General features: G+C 60.5%; 2 protein-coding genes across 4 annotated transcripts; both read right to left on the bottom strand.

Annotated features, from left to right (window-relative positions):
• Positions 1–760: 760 nt before the first annotated feature.
• On the bottom strand, positions 761–2,831 carry LOC133283123 (uncharacterized). The gene has a single exon (XM_061479619.1). The coding sequence runs from the start codon at positions 2,153–2,155 to the stop codon at positions 1,181–1,183; it is 975 nt and encodes a 324-aa protein (XP_061335603.1). The 5' UTR covers positions 2,156–2,831; the 3' UTR covers positions 761–1,180.
• Positions 2,832–4,729: 1,898 nt separating this feature from the next.
• Positions 4,730–19,525, bottom strand: NDOR1 (NADPH dependent diflavin oxidoreductase 1). Of its 3 annotated transcripts, XM_061479606.1 has the most exons (15): positions 19,469–19,525; positions 19,180–19,314; positions 18,387–18,464; positions 17,952–18,049; positions 16,905–17,003; positions 16,114–16,215; positions 15,410–15,616; positions 14,958–15,079; positions 13,716–13,936; positions 13,278–13,385; positions 12,463–12,577; positions 11,406–11,552; positions 10,745–10,863; positions 7,615–7,709; positions 4,730–4,936 (listed from the first exon to the last, which is right to left on the bottom strand). In XM_061479606.1, exons 2-15 carry the CDS (start codon positions 19,312–19,314, stop codon positions 4,792–4,794), a joined length of 1,791 nt encoding a protein of 596 aa, XP_061335590.1. In that variant the 5' UTR covers positions 19,469–19,525; the 3' UTR covers positions 4,730–4,791. The 3 variants fall into 3 exon arrangements, with proteins under 3 accessions (XP_061335590.1, XP_061335591.1, XP_061335589.1); XM_061479607.1 differs by lacking the exons at positions 4,730–4,936; positions 19,469–19,525 and adding an exon at positions 4,943–5,479 and having other exon boundaries at positions 19,180–19,337; XM_061479605.1 differs by lacking the exons at positions 4,730–4,936; positions 19,469–19,525 and adding an exon at positions 5,491–5,877 and having other exon boundaries at positions 19,180–19,337.
• Positions 19,526–19,546: the final 21 nt, after the last annotated feature.

Below are 19,546 nucleotides of genomic sequence, written 5' to 3'. Positions count from 1 at the left end.
TTCCGGGGGAGAAGGGCAAAGCCAGGACATGCAGCTGGTTGCACAACCCTGGCACAGCCAGGCAGGAGGGCAGGGCACAGAGGAGCCAGGCACAGGGAAGGGGGACAGCACAGGGGGGCGATTTGGCACAGGATCTGTGTGGGGCTTTGCAGGGCACCAAGGCGGGGGGCTGGTGGTGATAAATGAGCAGCACAGGCCAGGCTGCGAAGATGAGCATCAGCAGTGCAGGGACTGACCCCTCCATGGCATCTTGGGGCTCTGACATCTCCCTGCTACCCACCACCAGCCCAAAGGTGGCAGAAAGCCAGGAGCCGCCCCTGTTCCCATCCCCCCAGGGTATAACTGCCCCCAACAAGTATCTGCCAGGCCTGTGCTCCGCAGTGTGTAGTGGAACAAGGGTGCAGAGGAGATGCACCATGGCCTGCGCATCACCTGGCTGGGACACTGCCCCAGCTGCAAGCAAGCAGCAGAGCCCACGTCCTGCTCACCTCTGTGATACTCCTGCCTCCCAGCAGCCATAGTGCCCACTGGAGCTGGCTGCCAGCACCGAGCTGTGTTTGCTCTCTTATCGCCAGGAAGAGCAAAGCATGAGCACGGGCTGGCACCACTCAGCAGGCTGGGAGGTGCAGGGGTGGGGGCAGCACCTTCTCACAGGGTGGCTGGAGACCACGGGCTGTCCCCATCCCCTCCTTGTGTCACCATGGGGCCCCAAAGGGACATGCTCAACATGGACCAAGCACTGAACTCAGCTGGGCACAGCCATGACACAAATGCCACTTGTATTTCCAGTCCATGCTGGGGAAGCCCAGTCCATCTGTCCCAACACAGGCAGTGCAGCCCCTGGCACAGCCCCCATGGGGGACAGCCCTGCTCTGCCCGCAGAGCCCCTCTGGTTCCCAGCCCATGCCAAGTATGTGCCCTCCTGCTCCATCCGCCCCTTCACTGCTGCAGTGTTGTGTCACCTGGTGCGTGGTGGGACGCAGGCAATGGCCAGCTCCAGGATCACCTCCCTTGGCTGCCCACTCCACCTCCTCTGCTGCCTCAACCGCCCTGGGCTCACTGGCAGCGCAGGGTATCCCGGGCATCCAGGTTCACAGGCGTGCTCCCACCCTGGCATCCTCACCCCAGGGGCGAAGCGGGAGCAGTGCTCCTCTTCTCCCCTTGCATGGCCCATGGAGGCTTATTTGTCGAGGATGAGGAAGAGCAGCACCATCAGGAGGACGGGGAGGAAGATGAGGAGCAGGCTGAGCATCTCTGCCACCAGCAGCAACCCCAGCAGCAGGAGGTAGCAGCAGCGGCAGCGGCGCTCGAGCCGCGCCAGCGCACGGATGAGGCAGGCTGGGTAGCGGATGCAGGGCAGGCACCCAAACATGCGGCTGGTGTGGAAGCGCACGTGGAAGCGATGCTCCAGGGCGCCGGCGAGGCCCGGGCGCCGCGGTGGCAGGGCAGGGGGCCGAGGGCTGACCAGGGTCCCCGGGGAGCCGGGCTGGGCGTGCAGCAGGAGCAGCTCCTCCTGCAGCTTGCAGATCTCCCACTCCAGCATGGGCGTCTTCTGGCGGCAGATGGGGCAGCGCACGCGGCCGAACTCGGCGCTGGCAGCTGTGTCCATGATGGCGCGCAGGCAGGCGCGGCACAGCCCGTGGTTGCAGTTGAGCAGCGCCGGTTTGTGCCGCTGCTCGTCGTAGGGCTCTGTGCAGATGGGGCACTCATCCTCACCACCCGCCGGCAAGTGGCACGGCTCCACTGCCACCGCCTCATCGCTCAGTGTCTGCTTTTCCTCAATGGAGAGGCTCAGGATGGAGCTGGAGGCACCTTCCAGACTGGGGGAACCCCTCCACGATGCTGGGCTCTCCCCATGCGGCAGGATGGGGCTGGCAGCAGCAGGAGGGTCATGCCCCGCAGGCAGGGTGGCAGCGTGGGCAGGCGGCTCAACGTGCCTGGGCAGGAGAGGCTCCATTGCATCCTGCACCGGCGGCGGGTTCCAGAGTCCCCAGGCAGCGGTGGGAGCCTCTCCGCAGAGCTGGGGTAGGTCCTGGGGACCCCCCAAGCCCTCAGTCTCACTTTGCTGCCCAGCACAGCATTCCCCTGCTGCCTGCACCGGCTGTGGGCCAGGCTCTGCTCCCTCGCCTGCTGCTGGCTCCATGGGGGCAGCCATAAGGCAGGCACCCCCTTACCGACACCCGCTGGGTCCCCTATGGGCTGGGTGCAGGCTGTGGGTGCTGCTCCAGGGCAGGACGCGGCCTTCAGCACCGGTGCCAAGAGGGCTCAAGGGTAGCAGCATCTGCACCGAGTCCCGCCGTTCCTCCGGCACGATTTGGGGCTCCCTCCCAGACCGACAGGTCAGGACCCCCCAGAGCAGCGTGTGCCCCCATCACCCTCACCGACAGGCCACCCCGAGAGCTGAGGTGATCGTGAGCATCCAAAAGTCACTTCCTCCTCCTCCTCTTCCTCTTCCTGCCCAGCGCCGATGCAGAACTGACCCGCCACAGTCTGGAGGAGAAGGCAACGAGCTGGTGCTGCCGCGGTGCCAGCTCAGGGCGCAGGAGCTGCCCTGGGCCAGGCAGGGCTGGGGCTGGCTCCTGGCTCTGACCAGTCTGGTTTGTCAGCTTCTGGAAGCGGCTCAAATGCAGGCAGCCCGGGGCAGGCGGCCATGCCCTCGCCAATCAGCTCCCGCCGCAGCCGGGGAGGAGCTGGGCCCACGGCCGCCTCTCCTCCTCACCCAGCACAAATGGAGTCACCTCTGTGGCCACTGCCCCCCATACCACTGCCCGTGGGCACTGCCCCAGCCAGCCCCCCAGCTCCCATCCCGGCCAGCCCCCAGCTCCCATCCCGGCCAGCCCCCAGCTCCCATCCCAGCCAGGCCCCAGCTCCCATCCCGGCCAGCCCCCAGCTCCCATCCCGGCCAGCCCCCCAGCTCCCATCCCAGCCAGGCCCCAGCTCCCATCCCAGCCAGCCCCCAGCTCCCATCCCGGCCAGCCCCCCAGCTCCCATCCCGGCCAGCCCCCAGCTCCCATCCCAGCCAGCCCCCCAGCTCCCATCCCAGCCAGCCCCCAGCTCCCATCCCGGCCAGCCCCCAGCTCCCATCCCGGCCAGCCCCCAGCTCCCATCCCGGCCAGCCCCCAGCTCCCATCCCAGCCAGCCCCCCAGCTCCCATGCCAGCCAGCCCCCCAGCTCCCATCCCGGCCAGCCCCCCAGCTCCCATCCCGGCCAGCCCCCAGCTCCCATCCCGGCCAGCCCCCCAGCTCCCATCCCAGCCAGCCCCCAGCTCCCATCCCGGCCAGCCCCCCAGCTCCCATCCCAGCCAGCCCCCAGCTCCCATCCCGGCCAGCCCCCAGCTCCCATCCCGGCCAGCCCCCAGCTCCCATCCCAGCCAGCCCCCAGCTCCCATCCCAGCCAGCACCCCAGCTCCCATCCCAGCCAGCCCCCAGCTCCCATCCCGGCCAGCCCCCAGCTCCCATCCCAGCCAGCCCCCAGCTCCCATCCCAGCCAGCACCCCAGCATGGGCCCTGTGCTTCCCCAGTCCAGCTCCCCAGCTCCAATCCCAGTCACTCAGCTCGTCCCTGCCCTGGGCCACCTTGCCTTGCTGAGCCCCATTGAGCAGCTTGCAGGGCTTGGAAGGAAGGATGTAGCTTGGACAGCATCCCATGCTAGTGGACAGTGTCACCAGCATAATGACTGCCATGCAGCATCTCTGTGCTGGCCCTGGGCCATGGGGACACACAGCCCAGCCCAAGCCTGCAAGCGCAGCAGCTCCTCACAGCCGAGCTCTCCTTGGTGAGGAGACCCAAAAATCACCCTGCTTCCGCTCCCCGCAGTGCTCATTGCTCAGCTCCCGCAATGCCCCCGGGCACCGCTCGCCATCACCCCAGATCCAGTGTGTGGGATGGTGGCTGGGTCACAGGCGTGGTGTGGCATCACTGTCCCTTCCTGTCCCAGCCTCATCCAGGACTGTCCCGAGCTGATTCATGCCCTAGGCCCTAATTGCTATTTACACAGTGGCACCAAGTTCACTGAACTGGGGTAGAAAGGTGGTGGCACTGGCCCCACTGGGGCAGTAGCACAGTCATCATGGAGCACAGCCCAAGGTTGCCAGGGAACAGGCTGGAAGCAGCTCCAGGATGAGCCAGAGGATGGGCTCAGCAGAGCAGGTGCCCAGGGAATGGGATAACTCAATGGGAACTGGCATTTGGGAAGCTCAGACCTTGGCATCGAGCAAGCTCAGGAAGATGAACAGAGGGATGGAAGCTTCCTCCTGCACCCATCCCCGCTGGCGGGGATGCAGACAGGGGGAACAGGTCTGTCAAGGCAGCCTCCTGCAGCAAGTGCTGCTGCCGCTGACTAATGCCAGGGTGGAGAGGCTCCATGCAACAGCTCACTTCCTCCAGGTCCCACCACCACCACCAGCCAACACCAACACTGAGCTGTAGCGATGCCGGCAGGTGCTGCTCACCTGCTCAACATGGGGACCCTGGGAGCTGGAGCATGTGGATGGGATGGCAGCTTAGTCCCATAAGGAGCCAGCCAGCAGCATTCCACCAGATCCCTCGCCTCCACTCCTGCATGGGGAGCCAGGCTTCATCCCACCAAACTCACACCCAGCAGTCGGGCTCCCCTTGCTCACAGTGGCCCTGCTGCCATTAGGGGGGCCTGGCTGGATAAATCCACTCCCTCTGCTACACCCCTGTCCTGGTTGCCATAATCTCATCTCAAGGATGATGCTGGAGGTGGATCCTTTTGCTGGCTCCTTTATTCAGGCACAGTTCATGGGAAGGGGGAGGCCGGGAGCCAGGCTTATGACCATGTTTCAGACTGGAAGCGCTGGGACCGTTCCAGGGCTGCTAAATACTCCTCTGCTTCAGAGGGTGACAGGCCACCTTCCAGCTGCAGCACCGACTGCAGGGCTTCTGCCACCGCCGCTGGCATCTGCTTGGCATTCCTGGAGGAGAGAGGAGGTGGTGCAATGGAGGGCAAGAAGGAAAGCTAGGGCATATCAGCAGCCCCAGTGCCCTGGCAAAGCAAGGCAGCATCATCTCCTCCAGCTGAACCCACCACCCCAGCACACAGCAACAGGGGGGAACCTGCCTCACCCTGCAAGACAGGCTGCCTGGCACTGAATAAATGACAGGCTTTGAGAAGCAGCTCCTGCATTCCCTAGTGAGCAGCACCATCATCCACACAGGACTTCTCAGTGGTGGCATTTGCAAGCACAGACATGGCAAAGGAGCCTTAGCTGGGGCCCCATGTTGCTCCATTTCCTATCACGCTCATTAGAGGGACATGAGGAATATGCACGAGGTGTAATTTATCAGTGGGAGAACAGGAAACTGTCCTTTCATCTCGGGAAACAGTGTGGAACGTGTCTGATCCTGAGCTGGCGAGACAACTGCTGTGAAGGAGCAGCCGCGTCCATCATCTGCCACCTCCTTGCAAGACATCTGCAGTGATTGTTCTGATATTTGCAACCAAAGCCAATTCAAACCTCCAAATAAAGAGAAATGGTGAAGAAAATGTGAGCTCCTGTGTAGAAGATACCCAAACAGGATCCAGCCCTTCCAAGCACAATTAGTTCTCATGGGAAATCAGATATTCAGAATTTTTCCTGGAGAGAGTTTCATTTGATGAACTGACTGTGCGAGAAAAAAACAGCTAATAAAACATCTCCCAGGCTGCTCCAATTGGCACAAGCAGCTGGTAACGTCCTTGCTGTGCCCCAGGAACAAGGCAGGGCTCTGACTTGCGTTTGAAGCTGATTAACATCCCAAAATACACAGAAAGGAGGTCTTCTTTTTTTGGAAGTCGCATTGTTTCTGAGTCAGGCACCAATATGCAAGTCCAAGATCATGGAGCCGGGCTTGGGATGCAAAACATGTCAAATAGCTGGTTTTTGCAGGAAAAAAAATAAGGGAGATTTGCAACCTTTTTCCCCCTGGGCACAATCATAGACAAGATCCAGCCCTGGCTCCCCAGAGTCTGCCCCAGGCAGCAAAACCACTGTGCTGCATGGGCCAGGGCCAGGGCCAGTGCTCAGGGACACGCAGCCCAGGACCCACTTTCCCATCTTCTCCTGGTGAGGCTGAAACTCAATACTATTTTTAGGTGAACAAGAGGCCATTTTGAGGCCAGGGCACCTGCACCTTCCTGCTTGGCATCCCACTGGAAAATCAGAGTCTGGGGGGTGACGGAAGGGCACTGTGATCCCAGGTATCCATCAGTGTGGTGTGGGCTGGTCAGGACGGGTGGGGAAGTGCCCACTGGGAACAGCACAGTTGGCATTTGTACAAGGAGGGTGAGGCTCTCAGGTCATAGAATCCCAGACTGGTTTGGGTTGGCAGGGGCCTTGAAGCTCACCCAGTTCCAACCCCTGCCACGGGCAGGGACCCCTTCCACTAGAGCAGCTTGTTCCAAGCCCCTGTGTCCAACCTGCCCTTGAACACTGCCAGGGATGGGGCAGCCACAGCTTCTCTGGGCACCCTGTGCCAGTCTCACCCGCCTGCTTGGGGCTGAGGCTACCCCATGCTGTGGACAAAGATGGGTCTCAGAGCAACCCTGATGTCCAAAACACCACCCTCATGGCCACTACCAATCTCTGCAATGGGGAGATCTGTGCAAGCCCTGCTCTTTCCAAGACACTTATCCTTTTTTGGCTGTCCCCAGGGTGTCTCCATCAGCGCCAGAAAGTAGCAAAGAACGCAGGAAGAAAAAACCAGCTGCCCTATAGTCTCAGCATTTGGGCTGTGGAAGGAGACACAACCCCAAGTCCCAAGTGCAGCTTGATGGAGGAAACGGAACCCAAACCCCAGCTCCATGGGAAGGAATGGCTGGTTTGGGGTAAGGGCCCCAGGAAGCCCTGTGGAGCAGCGAGGCACAGCAGAGCAGGGGCAGCGGCCTGGCCTTAGCTTCCTGGGCAGTAACCAAGAACCTCCCTCTCCCAGGAATGCACTGAGGCCAGTCCCACCCCACGAGGCACCAGGGAAGTTCCTGCTCTTGTGGAGGACAGGCAGGGAAGAGCCTCCTGCAATTGCTGCTCATGTCGACAGCAAGGCCCAGGGTTGCTCAGCGCTTCCCAGGTCATGGGGTGCACGACAAACACCATCCCCAGCCTCTCACCTGCTCAAGGAGCCCAAAGCATTTCACAACCCTCACCCCGGGCAGCAGGGAGCAGCGTCCTCCCTGCAGCCACACAGGCAGCAACAAGGGCAGGCAGGTTAAGGGCTTTGCCCAGGAAAAGAGCCAACGAGCAAGGAACGGAGCTGTAGATGCTCTGCCTCCAAAGGCCACACATTTTGGCCAACAGTCCAAGGTTTCCAACCAGCCCAAGCCTGGTGAATGATTGTGCTGTCAGAGGAGGCAGGCTGCACTGCAACATGACACAAGGCCAGCTGCAGCAGCTTTACCGTGGCTGTGGCTCTGCCCCTCCTCATCAGAGCACGGGGTAAGTGAGAAACGGCTCCCTAACCCCAGGGCTTGTGGAGCAGGACACGCAGAGAGGAAGAGGCTGGTCCCTCTGCAGCAGGCACTGCAGCCCTACAGACCTGCCGAGAATGACTCTGGGGAGGTGGGAAGCAGCCACATGAACCCCTGCTCCCTTGATCCCTGCAGAGCCCTCGCACTCACCCAGCCAGGTAGACATGAGCATTCCTGCTGCTCAGCAGCTCCCACACCAGCCTGCGGTTCTCCAGGATGCGGTGCTGGACATAAACCTTCTCCTCCTGCAGGGAAACACAGTGCTGAGCCCACCAGCCCTGCCAGCAGCCTCAGCTCCAGCTCCAGCCCCATCACGCCTGCCTGACCCTGGGGACTGTTCCAAGGGGCTGTTTGCAGGAGCTTGGGGCAGCACAGACTGGGAGGAGCAGTTGGATGAACTGTCACACAGGGAAGGGGATCCCCACTCCTAATCTCAGCGCACTGGGATGGGGTGCTGGGAGATGGGTGCAGCAGCAGGAGCTTCAGTGGGGAACGTGCCCCGAGTAGCACCCCCAAATCCTCCGGCTGCTCCTGCCTGCTCCAGCTCTGGTGAAGAGCCCAGGGCCATGAACTGGGGAGTCCCCACCAGGACTCCTTTCCTGCCCTCACCTCTCCTATCTACGCACCCCCTTACCAAGGCTGCTGCAGGGCAGAGACCCTTCCCCACACCCTTGGCTGCTGCTCCTGGAGACTGGAACCAGCTTGAAAGGACAGAAAGCTTGGAGGGGTGGCCTTGGTCCCACTCCCTGCCCTGCGCTGTGCTTAAGGACTGGGCTTGGGGACTTCTGGCACAGCCCAGCCCAGCTGAGGAGAGTTCCCACAGGGTTAATCCACAAGACTTCATGCATCCAAGCAACTGCCTACAGCCCTGGCTCCCGCCCAAGAGAACACCATTGCCAACGTGCCTGAGTTCACTGCTGGCTCCTCCATGACAAAGGTGACACTGTGATGGAGGCCAGGCCCTCAGCCGCGTGTCCCATCACACGGGGCTCTGCACAGCCCTGGTGCAGCCACCACCCCACCTCCTCCTCCCAGCCCATCCAGGCCCAAAGGCAATGAGGCTCCTGCTGCCCCCGAGGCTGCCTGTGTGCTGCACAGGAGGTGTGCGTGGGAACAGCCCGGCTGGCACAGGAGCCGGTCACTGCAGCGTCAGCAGGTCCCACACAGCTCTGCTGCACTCAGGTCACCCCCGGGCACAGCCCCGCTCGGCACTGGTGCTGCAGGGGGTAAAGAGCCCATCCCAAAGACCAGCCCTGCCAGCAGCCAGCTCCAGCACCAGCACCATCAGGCAGAAGGGCTGATGGAGGCTCTGCCAGTGAGGCTGGGCTCCCAGGGGGTCACTTCAGGAGCTGCAGCTCCCAGATACCAGAGCACCCACTGACAAACCCAGGTCTCACTAAACCCCGGGGCATCCTGCTGGGAATGAGCCACATTAGACTGGGATCAGTCCGCACGTGGGGAGATGTGATGTGACAGGACGTCACTGCAGAGGGGACTTTATGGAGAGGAGGGGAATCCTGCTCAGCCATGGAGCATCCCAGCTCCTGCCAGCCTTACTGAAAGCAAAGGTTTTGACAAGTTCATGGCTGTGGTATCACAATCTCAGACTGGTTTGGGTTGGAAGGGACCTTGAAGTTCATTCATCTCCAACCCCTGCCATTGGCAGGGACACCTTCCACCAAGCCCCTGTGTCCAACCTGCCCTTGAACACTGCCAGGGATGGGGCAGCCACAGCTTCTCTGGGCACCCTGTGCCAGCGCCTCAGCACCCTCACAGGGAAGAGCTTCTGCCTAAGATCCAACCTAAATCTCCCTTGTTAGTTTAAATCCATCACCCTTTGTCCTATTGCTATATTCCCTGATGAAGACTCCCTCTCCAGCATCCTTGTAGCCCCCTTCAGACACTGGAAGCTGCTCTGATGTCTCCACGCAGCTTCTCTTCTCCAGGCTGAACAACCCCAATGTTCTCAGCCTGTCTCCATACAGGAGGTGCTCCAGGCCCTGATCATCCTCGTGGCCTCCTCTGGACTTGCTCCAACAGCTCCATGTCCTTCTGTTGAGGACACCAGAACTGCACACAGTGCTGGAAGTGAGGTCTCATGAGAGCAGAGCAGAGGGGCAGGATCATCTCCCTGAGCTGCTGCTCACTCTCTGGGGGTGCAGCCCAGCACAGGGGGGGTTCTCGGCTCAAGCGCACACTGAAGCTGGGTCATAGGGAGCTTCTCCTCACCCAGCACCCCAAGTTCTTCTCCTCAGGCTGCTCTGAATCACTTCTCTGCCCAACCTGTATCTGTGCCTGGGACTGCCCCAACCATTGTACCTGTGGCTCTACGTATCACCCACCTCCCTGTGCGGCACTACAAGCGCTCAGTGGCAGAAGACTCATGACAAACGGAGCAGGCAGAGGAGGCTGGGAGGCACACTCCAATGTGAGTCCTGTCCCTCCAGAGGCTGTGAGGGCAGGAGGAGCTCTGGGGCTGCTCTCCAGGGAGCAGCAGGTCCCTGCTTCACGGTGTGAGCCACCAGACAGAAGGCATGCTGGTCACCCAACAAACCTCTGCAGTGCTGCTCCGGGTCATCAAAGACTTGGAGAGCCTTCAAAGAAGCATTCAACTCGTGCCCTGCAAGTGACTGGATAAAAGGTGCTGGCTTCATGTCAATGCATGCACACAGCCAGAAGAAAAGGACTGGTGCAGCTGAGCTACCTGGAAATACCCATTCTCACTGCCCCTTTTTATCAGATGTCTGTTTCAAAGGCAGGCTGAACTGTCAGTGCCATCAAGGGCACTGAGGCAGGGCAAGGCAGTGAAAATACCAGACACTGCCTGGGAAATATGGGAGCAAAGTGAGGGGCTGAGCTGCGGGAGTGCTTGTACCTCCAGGAGCTGTCTCCTCATGGCTGGGGCTCGGGGAGAGCTGGCACAAAGGCCACTGATCAGAGGGACACGGTGGGGAGGGTGGCACTCAACCAAGAAAGGCGCCTGGTGACACGTGAGAGGCTGGGAGCCCTTCCTCCCTCACGTGGTCCAGCCAAACAAAGCTGCTCACCCTTATCTGCTCCGGTGCTTGCTGGCCCTGTCCCAGCCAGCTTTCCATGTCCCAGCTGGGCAGTGGCACTGCAGTGCTGGGGAGATCCCAGCCAGCACCGAGGTGACCACTGTGCCACGCCACCAGGCTCTCCTCAGGCCATGCCAACAGGTACAGGGGCAGAAACACTGGCAGAGTCCCATCAGTGCTGCCTGACGTGCTTCTTTATCCACCCTCATCCTCTAGGAACTAACCTGGTCCCTGGAGAAGGCCGTGAAGAGTGTCAGGAAGCCCTTTGCCACCAGCTCTTCCCACTCTGCCTGGCAGTAGAAGTCCTTGGATTTCTGGCGGCAGCCAAAGAACAAGCAGTTCCCTGCAGGGAGCAAACCAGAGGGGCTGTGCTGGGGACTGAGCACCCTGAGTGCTGGGCACTGCTCCTGTGGCTCTCGTCTCTCTGCTGAGCTTAGCTCACAGCCCTGGTCTGGAAGAGCCAGGAGCCACATCAGAATGAAGCCAAGTGACCTGCGGCAACCAAAGGCCCCCAGGTGCTGGTAAAGCAGGAAATGGGGAGCAGGTAGGGTGAGCTCTCCAGGGCTGCATGTTCCCCTCCAGCAGCCTCCTGCCGAGACCCACAGCTCAGCTGGGGGAATGAGGATGGGACAAGGGCAGAAGCACAACCCCATGTGCAGCAGATGAGCTCAGTAACCTGTCCCTACTCACAGAGAGCCAAGAAAGAGCCTCTGCAGAGCCCTATCCCAACCCAAGGACAGCAGCACAGTCTGTGGGTACCCACACAGGCTGCACGCAGCAGGCTTTGGTCCTCACCTGCCCCAGAGCCCAGCCTGCTCCTAAACACAGCAAAGCCTGGGCCTGTCCAAGCCCTCAGGAGCACCCAGAGCCAGGGCTACCCCTCACCTCTCCATCCCTGCGCCACCCGCTCCTGTATCGCTGCTCGGAAAGGTGCCACCCCTGTTCCAGGGCCGATCATGATGACGGGAGTGTCAGGGTCAGATGGGAACTTCAGGCCCCCCTTCTTCACCCAAAGAGGCACCCGGACATCACCTGCAAAGCAAACAGACCAAGTGGCATCACCCCTTCCCCACCACCCTCCAAAGATCCTGGTGGCTCCTGGCTTAGCACCACCCCAGCACCAAGCACGCCGGTGCCATGGAGACATGAGGTGTGTGTGAAAAGCACTTCAGATGCCTCAGCCCTGTCTCTGCAAGCACCTGAATGAACCCCAAAGCAAAGCTAGAGCCCCACAGTACATGTGCTGTGGGACAGCCTTCTCCTCACACAGGGATGACAGCAGTGGAGGTGAGCAGAGATCTCAGCCTGGCTGTCGAGTCAGGAATGGCCAAACCTGCCTCTGCTGGGAGCCAGAGAGGTGAAGATCCTCATCTAGCTTCTCTGAGAAGACTCAGTCTTGCCCTGGAGTCACACAAAGTAGTTCTCTACCATCCTGCAGCAGGGAGACCCCATGAGCTTGTTATGTTTGCCTGGGGACCAGGCTGGAGGGGTTTTGTGGTTGAAGCAGATGAGCAGCATACACAGGCTTTGCAGGCCAGGATGGATGTGCTCAAAGGAAGGACCATCCATCTCAGCGCTGGTGCTGTGGGGCTGGAGGTGTCCAGCAGTCAGAGCACTACTAGCTCCAGGACACCAGAAGCAGCCCACTGTGGGACAGCAGGGCACTGAGAGCAGGACGGTAGAACAGCTGGGACACAACCAGGAGTTCATGGTGCTCAGGGCAAGCTGGAAGAGCATGCAAGGCTCTGAAGAGGACGGGAGCAGCGAGGAAGGGCTGTCAGTGTGAGTTCAGCCCATCCTGCCAAGCCAGCATGCTCCAGCTGCCCATAGCGGTGGTGCTCCACCACATGGCCACCACCACACAGCTCCACCACGGTCCCATGGGAGCAGCACTGGGTGCTACGCAAGCACATAAAGGTTCTCATAGAGTCCAAGCAATTACCTTGCTCTGGGTTGAGAGAAGCCAGCCAGGTAGAGCAGAGGCCACGGCGGGGTTTGCTGAGCCACGTCTTGTACCGCACCACTGCCATGAGGATCTGGATCCGGTCAGGATGAGCCTGTGCCCAGACAGGAGTCAGGAGAAACAAGAACCCACCCAGTACAGGTCTGCAGGAAGAGTCCTGTGCCTCCATCAAGGACAAAGCCTGTGCCCAGCTCCTGCCAGCGCACCTGCTACCCTTGTCCCAGCCTGAAACAGCCACTTGGACAAAGAATGGAGCACAGCCTGGCCCAAAACCCTCTGGGGATCTTCCCAGGGAAGCAGCGCTGTGGGAATGCACAGGACCCAGGACAGCTCTGCACAGCTGGCAACAGCAAGAGGCACTGTCCAACCCAAGAGGCACCCATGGAGGACAAATGCCAGCTGTCATGGGCTGACATGTGCAAGCCACCCAGGGCAGGTCCCACTGCCACCTCCCGGCTGCAGCAGGAAGCAGCAGTCCCCTTCCATGACCACACCACCTAGGATGCTCCCAGCCTAAGCGCCACCACATCCACTGCTCCCTGTGACAAGGACACCAGACCTCTGCTGTGCACTGGGACAGGCTCAGCACTTGTGGGGCCCTGAGGTTTACATCCAGCATGTCAGGGTGCCGCACGCTTACAGCAGAGCAGGGGTTTGGGTGGGCTGCAGGTGCTCAGAAGGCCTGGGAGTACAGCCTGAACATCCACAGTGTGCACAGCACCAGTGGTGAGCCCTGGCCCTGTCAGACCCTCGGCTCAGAACCTGACTGAGGCCAACAGGGGCTGAGATCTTACCAGCATGGAGGAGGCGATGGAGAAGGCGCGAGGTCTGATGTGCGGGATGAGGTCCAGCAGGTATTCGGGGGGAATGGCACATGTGGTGTGAGGGAAATCCCACATGACCTGCAAACCAAGGCTGGTGAAACCCGGGACACCCCAGAGGCAGTCTGCCTGCTTCTCAGGGGGATAGAGGCTGTCCCACGCTGCCCCTGACTGAAGCCATCATCTCGGCTAACCCTGAGCACCAACCCTGTCCCACCACCCTCCTCTCACCCCCAGGCTGCAGCACAGGGTCCACCACAGAGCCCAGGCAGCTTTGGAGCAGGTCTTAATCCACCAGTGAAGTAGATTAAATTCCCCAGCCAAGAAATAATGGCTGATCCTCTGCCTGGTGCTTTCTCCATGGCACAGCCCTCACAGAGTGGCTCTGCCATGCGTCTTGCGCAGCCTCACCTCCAGCGTGGTCCTGCGGGGCCGGTTGCAGTAGCTGTACAGCTCCTCCTGGCCCTGGGCAGAGCTGAACTCCTGCAGCTTCTCCCTCTCCAGCTCGTTGGTAGAGAAGCAGGACAGGAGCTGGAAGAAGGAGCGCCGTGGCACGCAGGAGATGTCCAGGTAGTGTGTGACCAGGTGCCGGATGGAACAGGGCTGTGGCAGCAGGGCAGGGAGGGCTGTCCCTGCAGGGAAGGCAGCAGGAGTCGCTCAGCAGGGCGCTGAACGCAGAGCACTGCCTGCCTGCTGCCCCTGCAGCTCTGCAGCTCCACAGGTACCCACACAAGGGCAGCTCTGCTGCCTGCAGGCACCCAGTTGCTGCATGAGCATGCCAGAGGAGCCAACTTTAGTTACTGCCACCACTGCTTCCCCCGTGGGCTCCCACTCCCTCCTGCTCTTCCCAGCTTGCTTTTCAAGCCCACAGGTTTGCAAAAGAGAAAGCCACTGGTAAGCTGTCCTTTATACAAGTGTTTTAGGATGATGCCTTATCCATATGGGTCCCACCTTGCCTGTACACAGTGCAGTGGAAATAACCAGCAGTGTGGTATGTGTCAGGCCTGTCCTTGCCTCCTGCTTCTCTCCCAAGTGTGTGAGGAGCGGCCTGAATTTAGAATCATAGGATCCCAGCCTGGTTGGGTTGGAAGGGACCTCAAAGCTCCTCCAGCTCCAACCCCTGCCACAGGCAGGGACACCTTCCACTAGAGCAGCTTGCTCCAAGCCCCTGTGTCCAACCTGGCCTTGAACACTGCCAGGGATGGGGCAGCCACAGCTTCTCTGGGCACCCTGTGCCAGCGCCTCACCAATTTCTCTTGGGTTTGCCTGCCAGGCCAAAAACCCAGCAGTGAGCACTTGGTCACTGGGCAGAATGGGGAGACCTGCGTGCCCCAGGCAAGGAAGCACAGGCTTCCTGGTTCAGGGTGGGGAGGCTGCAGGATCCTCCACAGGGTCTTCCACAGCAGGACACTGCTGGAGTCCTTCCAGGAGTGACACTAACATGAGATCCCTAATGTGGGATCCAGAGGCGCTCAGAGCTGGGAGGGAAGGAGAACACCTAAACCGTGAGACAGGCACAAGTCCTGTGTCCATCAGCCACTCTCAGCTCCCTGTAACCAGGGCTAAAGCAAAGGGAAAGTAGAGCTCCAGGCTGGGGCAGGGCTCAGAGCTGCCTGGTCCCCAGGAAGGAGAGGAGCAGTGGGCAGCACCTACCAGGCTCTGTGGGCTTGAGCACAAAGTGTCTGTCCGGATCCAGGCGCAGGAGCTGGCAGAACTGCTCCACATCTTCAGGGCAGTTCTGGGGCTGCACCATCACCACGTCCCCAGCACTGTACCTAAGGGTGCAGCGGAATCAGCTGAGTGCAGCCATGGGGCAGGCCACGGACACAGCACCATCATCCAGCACCCACACCGGGGCAGAGGCCACAGCTCAGCCAAACCCTCAGCATCACCAATGTTGTGCTCTCTAACCAGACAAGGCAAAGAGCTGGTCCCTGGGCAGGACACTGCCATACACCCCTGACTGCCATGTAGGGGGACAGTGCAGCCAGGACCACAGCCACAGTGCTGCAGCTTCAGATCTTAGGGAAAAGGGGAGTGGACGAGGAAAGCAACGGGGCACCCCATCCCACCCAGCAAAGCTGGGGAGTCAGGAAAATGCTTACGTGATCCCTGAGCCCGTGACGTCAAACTCAATGAGCCGGACATCCTGGAAGTGGGATTGTGCCGTGAGCCGCTGGTTGGACACCACCGGAGCAGCGAAGGGACAGAACTCGGAGGGAGCAGCTCTGGGTGCTGTGGGCTGGAGCAGGACCCCACTGGGCTGTGGGGAGTCCTCAGCCACGTAGTGTAGGGTGTACTTTGGGGGCAGGCTGTGGAGAGGAAAGCAATGCAGTGTGGTTACCTCCATGCCACAGCGCCTCTGCTGCTGTAGTGCTAGAGGCTGGAGGTAGGGAGAGGCCTGAACTCTGCCCACCATACCCACCACCCATCATCCCTGTCTCCTGGAGCTGGCTTGGGGCAAGGGAACACAATGCAGACTGCCAGGAGAAGGAGACCCCAAAGGCTTCAGAGCAGGCAGAGAGGGAGGTGGGGCATACACACTCAGCAGGGCGGCCTAGGCAGAGGCATATCAGGACAGCCAAATGGACAGAACCCTGCTGGGACAGCACACCCAGGGGACAGGGGGACACCCCATCCAGTGAGAGATGGGCCACCCATGACCAAAGTCCAAGGGATACTTGGGACCCCAAAAGCTGCCTGGGGAGGCTTCCTGGTCAGAGCTTATCTCCACCCAAGGAAAGAGCCAAGGAAGCAGAGCATCTCACCCCAGGCAGCTTCAGCAGCCCCTGCCTTCCCCTGTACTCACCGTACATCGGGGCTGATGATCTCAAGGCCAGGAGGGAGAGGATACAACACGAGGATCTTGTCCCATAAGGCCACAAGCCATGGATCAATCACTGCATCTGGCCTGCAGGTGGGAAAGTCAGGCTGCAGCAGTGCAGCAGCATCCCTTCAGGCTCAAGTGCTGCTACACCTGCACCCAGACACCACTGAGCCACCCCTGGGCAACCACCTCTGCTCTGCTTCCAGCACACAGTCACTCCATGCCGTTCCCTCCCAGCTTCAGGTCTGGAAACATCTCAGCCACTCTGAGCAATCACTCACTTTCTGCGGACCAACCACTGATGCCTGAAGAGAACCACCAACCCCCTGCACACAGGTGGTGGCAGTCACCAACTCCTGGGGCACACCCAGCCTCTGCCCCATGCAAGGAGAGCAGCAGCACAGCTCAGGCTGCTGCAATGCAGCAAGTACAGCTGTGTAAACACCCCCCCCACACACACACACACACACCCCACCCCCTCCCCCGACCTGAACAGGACTGGGGCAGAGCCAGGAAATGTTTGCACATGCTGGGGGACATGGACACCCTGGGGAAGGAAGTGACCCAGGTCCTGGCACAGGAGAGCAGAGAGCAGCATGTTCACAGAGAGCAGCAGGAGGCTGCTGCCATGTCTGGGGCACAGAAGCAGACCCATGGTGGGAGCAGCATGATGCTGTCCCCAGGGATGGGGTGAAGCATACACAGTTCTGCCAATGAGAAACCAAGGTGCACCCCAGGACTCCCTCCCCTGCACCCCTACACTGGGCTCTTACCCCAAGTCATGCTGGTCATCTCCCAAGGCCACTGGCAGCAGAGGGCTGCCACCAAGCTGCAGCACCCGCTTGTGGAGCTTCTTTGCAATGAAGTTAAACCTGAGGAGAGAATAAGCCCAGCTGCAGAGATCCAGCAAGCAGGACCTGACCCCAGCCCTGCCCAGCTTGGGCCTCCATCCTGGGGCAGATCAGGGAGCCATAGAATCTCAGACTGGTTTGACTTGAAGGGACCTTAAAGCTCATCCAGTCTCAACCACCTGCCACGGGCAGGGACACCTTCCACTAGAGCAGCTTGCTCCAAGCCCCTGTGTCCAACCTGGCCTTGAACACTGCCAGGGATGGGGCAGCCACAGCTTCTCTGGGCACCCTGTGCCAGCGCCTCAGCACCCTCACAGGGAAGAGCTTCTGCCTAAGAGCTCAGCTCAGTCTCCCCTCTGGCAGGCTAAAGCTGGATGCTGGCTGCCACTTGCCGGGCCACTCAGGCGGTTCCCAGCTCCCAGGAGGGACTCAGGGAGGTGCAGCTTCCCTTCAGGACAGCTGTGTCCCAGACAAACACCTCCTTCCCTCTCGCCCCTCACTGCCCATGGAGCTCTGGCACACTCCCATCTGTCCCACTACAGCTCTTTTGGGCACATGGGAACAATCTCTTGGGAGAGAACCGGGACCAATGGCAATGGGTCTGGCTGCCACCTAAAACTCTTGTGTTTCATATCTCCCCTTGGCTTGTTCCACCCAAATTCCTGTGACACAGGCTGTCCTGCAGTGCAGACACAGAACAGAATCGCTGTACTGAATGACTGAAAAATGATGCGTGCCACACTGCAGCAAAGCATTGCTTGAAGAGCTCAGGAGGAAAGAAACAGGCAGGAGCCCAATTCCTGGGAATCGGGAGGCTCATGGGCTCATTTTGAAGGGAATTTCAGTCTGTGTGAGCTGCTGCTCTAGAACCAGGCTCCGTCTCCCCCCTCACCCCCTTCGCTCTGCAGTGACCTTGGTCCCGCTGCAGCCAGAGCTGAGGAGCGGACCCGGAGCCTCGGCGCCGCTTACTTGGGGTAAGAGGAGTCGCCGAGGCCCAGCACGGCGTAGTCCAGCCGGCAGAGGGCACCAGAGGGCAGGTTCTTCCGGAACAGGAACCGCCAGAACAGCTGCAGGGACACGGGGCGGTCACGGGGCTGCCGGGAGCCTCCCCCTGCCTCCTGCCGCAGAGCAGCGCGGGGAGCGGGGCTTCCTGCACAGGTGAGCCCCGAGAGCAGGCACCGCGCTGTGAGCTCTGCACAGCTGCAGCTCCTGCCCTGGTGCAGCCCCTCCAGCTGCTGAAACCTCCCCAGCTCCCTGCCCGCGTCCCATCAGTGACACCAGATGTGGCGGTGCTGCTCCAAAGCTCCCCCCGCCAACAGTAACCACTGCTCAAGCTGCCTCCAGAGATAAAGCCAATCACTGGGGCAGGAATGTAAAAGCAACATGGAGAGGAGCACCTCCTACCTTCATGTTGTCAGGGGGGTCACCCTGGCCAGTGGTTGCACACACAAATACCACCAAGAGCTCATTGATGAGGTTGGCCTGTGGGCACAACATGGAAAGGCACATTCAGGTCAGCAGCCTACAAATACATGTCACAGAATCAAAGAATAGTTAGGGTTGGAAAGGACCTTGAGATCATCCAGTTCCAACCCCCCATGCCATGGGCAGGGACACCTCACACTAAACCATGGCACCCAAGGCTCTGTCCAACCTGGCCTTGAACACCGCCAGGGATGGAGCATTCACAACTTCCCTGGGCAACCCATTCCAGTGCCTCACCACCCTCACAAGGAAAGAATTTCCTCCTTATATCCAATCTAAACTTCCCCTGTTTTTTAACCCGTTACCCCTTGTCCTGTCACTACAGTCCCTAATGAAGAGTCCCTCCCCAGCATCCCTATAGGCCCCCTTCAGATACTGGACGCTGCTCTGAGGTCTCCCTGCAGCCTTCTCTTCTCCAGCCCAAGCTGCTCACATCACACTGACTTCACGGACAGACCAGGCTCGGAATAAAACCCCCAGCCCGCCATGGCACCACCTCCTCTACAGGCACCGCAGCAGCAGCAGCTCCTCAGTGCTGCTCGCCTTGCAGGGTACAGCTGCGTGCAGTCCAACACAGACACGGGGCAGCGCTCCGTTCCCCCACCCTTTCAAGCCGAGTTAAACACCACAAAGCCAGGGTCTGCGAGGATGCCCGAGTGCCACAAAATGGGGTTTCTAGGAGACGGGAGCACACCCTTGCATCACCACTCACCACATCATAGCTGTCCAGAGCCTCCACCGTGCACTGGAGGTGCCGCCGCTTGGCTTCTCTGCCGATCCTCTCGGCTGTGTCTTGAGCCGTCCCGGTCTGGCTGCCAAAGAGAACAAGGAGCTTCCGTGCTGCCATCTGCAAGGGTGTTACAAAGGAGGGGGCTGACACCCACATTCAGGCTTCTCTGGGACGGAGACGGGGGCCGGGGGGCTCGGGGCCGGGGCAAAGCCCCGGCCCCGAGCCCCCGGCCCCCGCCTCCGTCCCAGGCCTCCAGCGCCGCCATACTCACCACACGCCATCCCCGCGCCGCCGCTCCTGCTTACGCTATCACCCCGCGACAGTGCGGGCGTCACCAGGCAGCGCCGCA

This window comes from Pezoporus flaviventris, unplaced genomic scaffold (assembly GCF_033815535.1).
Source record: "Pezoporus flaviventris isolate CSIRO_AGI_PZ_B2104156 unplaced genomic scaffold, CSIRO_AGI_Pfla_v1 ptg000154l, whole genome shotgun sequence".
Classification (NCBI taxonomy): domain Eukaryota; kingdom Metazoa; phylum Chordata; class Aves; order Psittaciformes; family Psittacidae; genus Pezoporus; species Pezoporus flaviventris.
Note: the sequence above shows the minus strand (reverse complement) of the source record. Positions and strands in the feature narration are given on the sequence as shown.

What these genes read in the sequence shown, in the direction of transcription:
- NDOR1 (XM_061479606.1), bottom strand. Translation starts at nt 19,314, where the DNA reads ATGGCAGCACGGAAGCTCCTTGTTCTCTTTGGCAGCCAGACCGGGACG. An exon ending in ACCCCCCTGACAACATGAAG is followed by an intron (nt 18,050 to 18,386) that starts GTAGGAGGTGCT and finishes GTGTCCCTGCAG; the next exon opens with CTGTTCTGGCGGTTCCTGTT. An exon ending in ATCATCAGCCCCGATGTACG is followed by an intron (nt 15,617 to 16,113) that starts GTGAGTACAGGG and finishes TCCTCTCCACAG; the next exon opens with CCTGCCCCCAAAGTACACCC.
- LOC133283123 (XM_061479619.1), bottom strand. Translation starts at nt 2,155, where the DNA reads ATGGCTGCCCCCATGGAGCCAGCAGCAGGCGAGGGAGCAGAGCCTGGC.